At 54.6% G+C, this 3,499-nt stretch overlaps 1 protein-coding gene across 1 annotated transcript in view; it reads right to left on the bottom strand.

Annotated features, from left to right (window-relative positions):
• Positions 1 to 3,499, bottom strand: part of LOC102259072 (FERM and PDZ domain-containing protein 4) — a 49,239-nt gene that overhangs the window by 26,923 nt on the left and 18,817 nt on the right. Inside the window, exon 5 of the mRNA XM_014528927.1 lies at positions 1,515 to 1,634. Coding sequence (XP_014384413.1) covers positions 1,515 to 1,634 — 120 coding nt within the window. The remainder of the gene's footprint in view (positions 1 to 1,514; positions 1,635 to 3,499) is intronic.

The raw sequence follows: 3,499 nt of genomic DNA, 5'->3' as shown, positions 1-3,499 counted from the left end.
AGAATCGAACCTGGGACCCTTCAGTCCACAGGCCGATGCTCTATCCACTGAGCCAAACCGGTTAGGGCCCGAGGATATTTTTTTGCCATTGATTTTTAGGGAGAGTGGAAGGGTGGGGGAGAGACACAGAGAGAGACAGAGGAACATCGATGTGAGAGAGACACATCGATTGGTTGCCTCCCACTCATGCCCTGACCGGGGCCAGGGATCGAGCCCGCAACCAAGATATGTGCCCTTGACTGGAATCGAACCCGGGACCCTTCAGTCTGCAGGCCCATGCTCTAACCGCTGAGAAAACCGGCGGGGGCAGATGTGTCTTTCTCCATGGAGTGCATTCCATTTGGGCAAACACACCTTCTGCAGAGCCATGCTTAGCAGTGCTCCTGGCCTACTCCAGTGGGCTCCCTCCCCAGGACAACTGCAACCACGTTGTTTCACACACTCAATGGGATTTTGATGTTTAAAACGGAAGCCGAGCAAAAGGGCTTTACAGCATCATCATGTTGCCCTGACCGGTTTGGCTCAGTGGACAGAGCGTTGGCCTGCGGATTGAAGGGTCCCAGGTTCGATTCCGGTCAAGGGCATGTACCTTGGTTGCGGGCACATCCCCAGTAGGAGGTGTGCAGGAGGCAGCTGATCGATGTTTCTCTCTCATCGATGTTTCTAACTCTTTATCCCTCTCCCTTCCTCTCTGTAAAAAAATAAATAAAATATATTTTAAAGCATCATCGTGTTAACGGGATGAGTACAGAATTGGCAAGAACGGCAACCCAATGGATCACACTGCCTGGCCAGGCCTTGCCCGGCACCCATAACTATCTCTTTGCAACTAACAAGCTAAAAAACATCGCGCCAGGTCTGGGCTTCCGAGGCAAAGCGCTGGTTGGTTCTCAGCAGGAATGGGGGGAAGACGCAGTAACAGACCAGCTGTCAATCAGGCTGTTTCATGCGGGTTCCCTGGCCTGTTGGGGAACAAGGGCCATTGTTGAGAGGTCCAGGTGACTAAAGTCCAACATTTAAAAAACCAAAGTCGTGCCCTGCCAGTGTGGCTCAGTGGTTGAGCATCGACCTATGAACTAGGAGGTCAGGGTTCGATTCCCAGTCAGGGCACAGGCCCGGGCTGCAGGCTTGATCCCCAGTGTGGGGCGTGCAGGAGGCAGCCGATCCACGATTCACTATCATCATTGATGTTTCTATCTCTCCCTCTCCCTTCCTCTCTGAAATCAATACAAATATATTTTTAAAAAATTAAAAAACAACAACCCAAGTCCTGACAGTTTCACTGTTTTGGTTCAAAACCGATGTAAAGTCCACTCACGTTTCTTTACTTGATAAACAGGGTTTACTGACCCTGATCCTGGGGACTCGGGGTGTCTCTCTGAGCATCAGTCCTCCTGCTAAGCTGTCAGGACCACACTTTCTGCCAAAGCCCACCGAAGTGGGGGGTGGGGGGAGATAGAACCAGTTCATTTATCCACAACATCCGCACGATACAGGCCCGCGTGCTCACGTACCTGCACGTAGAGATATTCAAAAGCAACCGGGTCCCTCCGTAACAGGTCGATCGGATCCTTCGGCACGAAGCTGATTCGGAAAAGACACCTCATCTTGTGGGAGCTGGGCCGCTGTGTCACCTGGAAGAGCAGAGCGACCACAGGGATGCTCAGTGGGGACTGCGAACCGGCCGAGGGCCCCAGGAGCAGAGGCAACTTTCCTGGGACATCGAGGGAAGGGGCGGCCAAGTTCTTTCCGTGTCTGTCACAGGTGCTCATTCCCTGGAAACGCACCGAGCCTGGGACGTAGGTCCGGTGCCCCCCAAGAAGACCCTGAGAGGAGGGACTTGCTAAGGAACTGTCCCCAGGAGCAGCCAGCAAGGAGGCAGGGCAGGCAGGGGAGGATGGGGAGCCAGCCCATGGTCCCCAGGGGGGCTCAGCCACAGCCCGGCCCTTGGGGGGGTAACTTTGGGCACGGGGCCTGGGACAGCACAGACTGGTCCCTGGCTTGGGGCTGTGCCAGGGGGACGTGCATTGCAGTTTGGACAGAATGCGCGCTAGGAGGCTGTGAGCGCGGTCCCGCCCCAAGAGAAGATGCTCCATGTTGTCATGGCAACCAGAGCCAGGGTGGGGGCGGGAAGACAGTTTGGGCCTCTGCACTGAATCTGGAGTCAAGTTTCCAAACGACTGCCGACTTCTGATGCCGTGACTTCGTTCAAATCAAATCACGCCATGTTGCTTGGAATCCAACACAGTCCCTCAGGGTCAGGGACGTGGCTCATTCGGATTCGCTGTCCTTCCCTGCCAGCGCGGTATGTGCAACTACTACGTGCTGCTGCTGACCTCCTCTGGCAACAAAGGCGATCAGTGGGGGATAGTAGGTGCTTAGCACACAGGTGAATGAACGAAAAGACACTGGACTCCAAGAAAGAGGGGAAAAGCCCTTCCATGTCCCCGAAAGAGGCCAACACGACACACGTAAGGCCGGGCAGCCCCAGCCAGCACAGCTGTTCTGCCTGCAGTTTTATGCGCTCGTATGTACTCTCTATGCATGTGTATGCGGTTTCATGGACTTGTGACTACTTTTATGCGGGGAACAAATCTGGAAAAGCAAGAATGTTTGTGAACTGCCACTTAGAAATTCAAAATAAATACGGCAGTAGCTTTACTGAGCCTCATGGCATGTGTGTGTGCATGTGTGTGTGCATGTGTGTGTGTGTGTGTGCACGACAGTTTACATGTCGAGTAGAATTTTAATGGGACAACACACCCTGCTTTGAAAGGTGACCGGGCACCGTGGCAGGTAGTGACACGGACCCAGCTTCATGGCTGCGGGCAGGATGGAGACCGAGGGCCGTGGGCCATCGTCCCTGCCGGGTGGTAAAGGAACACAGAAACGACAGCAGGAACCCAAGAGCCTCCAGTTCCCTCCTCAAGGAACTCTCCTACACGCGAGCAATGGCTTGAAATCCCTCATACAGACAAGCCAGGGTGTGGGGCTGGAGGTAGTAGCCAAGCAGCCGGCTCGCCTCCCCAGAGAACAGATGGGGCGGCATGGTGGCCACCAGGAACTGGGGCGCAGCGCTGGATCCCATGTTCACAGTGGGCAGGGCTGGGGCAGGGACTCGAGGCTCCCAAAAAGAGCCTGCGGTACACACCCAGCGCCTAAAGCCACGCATCCGATTGCGCCTGAACTTAAAGGACCTCGGAGGCCATTTCCTTTCATAGTTTCAGGAGGCCAGTGATGGAAACAGGGACCAGTCGTTCTAACGACAGAAAAGGGAATTGTCCAGAGCCGCGTTCTCAGCGAGTGGCTGCCGAGGCTGTGAATGACAAATCTGTTTCTCAGGTGAACTGACAGTCTATGGACAATGACAGAAAGGGAAACATCACCTGGAGGCATAAAATCTATTATTAACGCCAACGCTTCCCTTAGTGCGGCTGCCCAGCGATGCCGTGAACACATTGAAAGCATCTGCGGGCAGGAGGACGCTGGGTGGGAGGGA

Source organism: Myotis brandtii, unplaced genomic scaffold (assembly GCF_000412655.1).
Source record: "Myotis brandtii unplaced genomic scaffold, ASM41265v1 scaffold659, whole genome shotgun sequence".
Taxonomy (NCBI): domain Eukaryota; kingdom Metazoa; phylum Chordata; class Mammalia; order Chiroptera; family Vespertilionidae; genus Myotis; species Myotis brandtii.
This window is presented reverse-complemented; position numbering and strand designations above follow the sequence as displayed.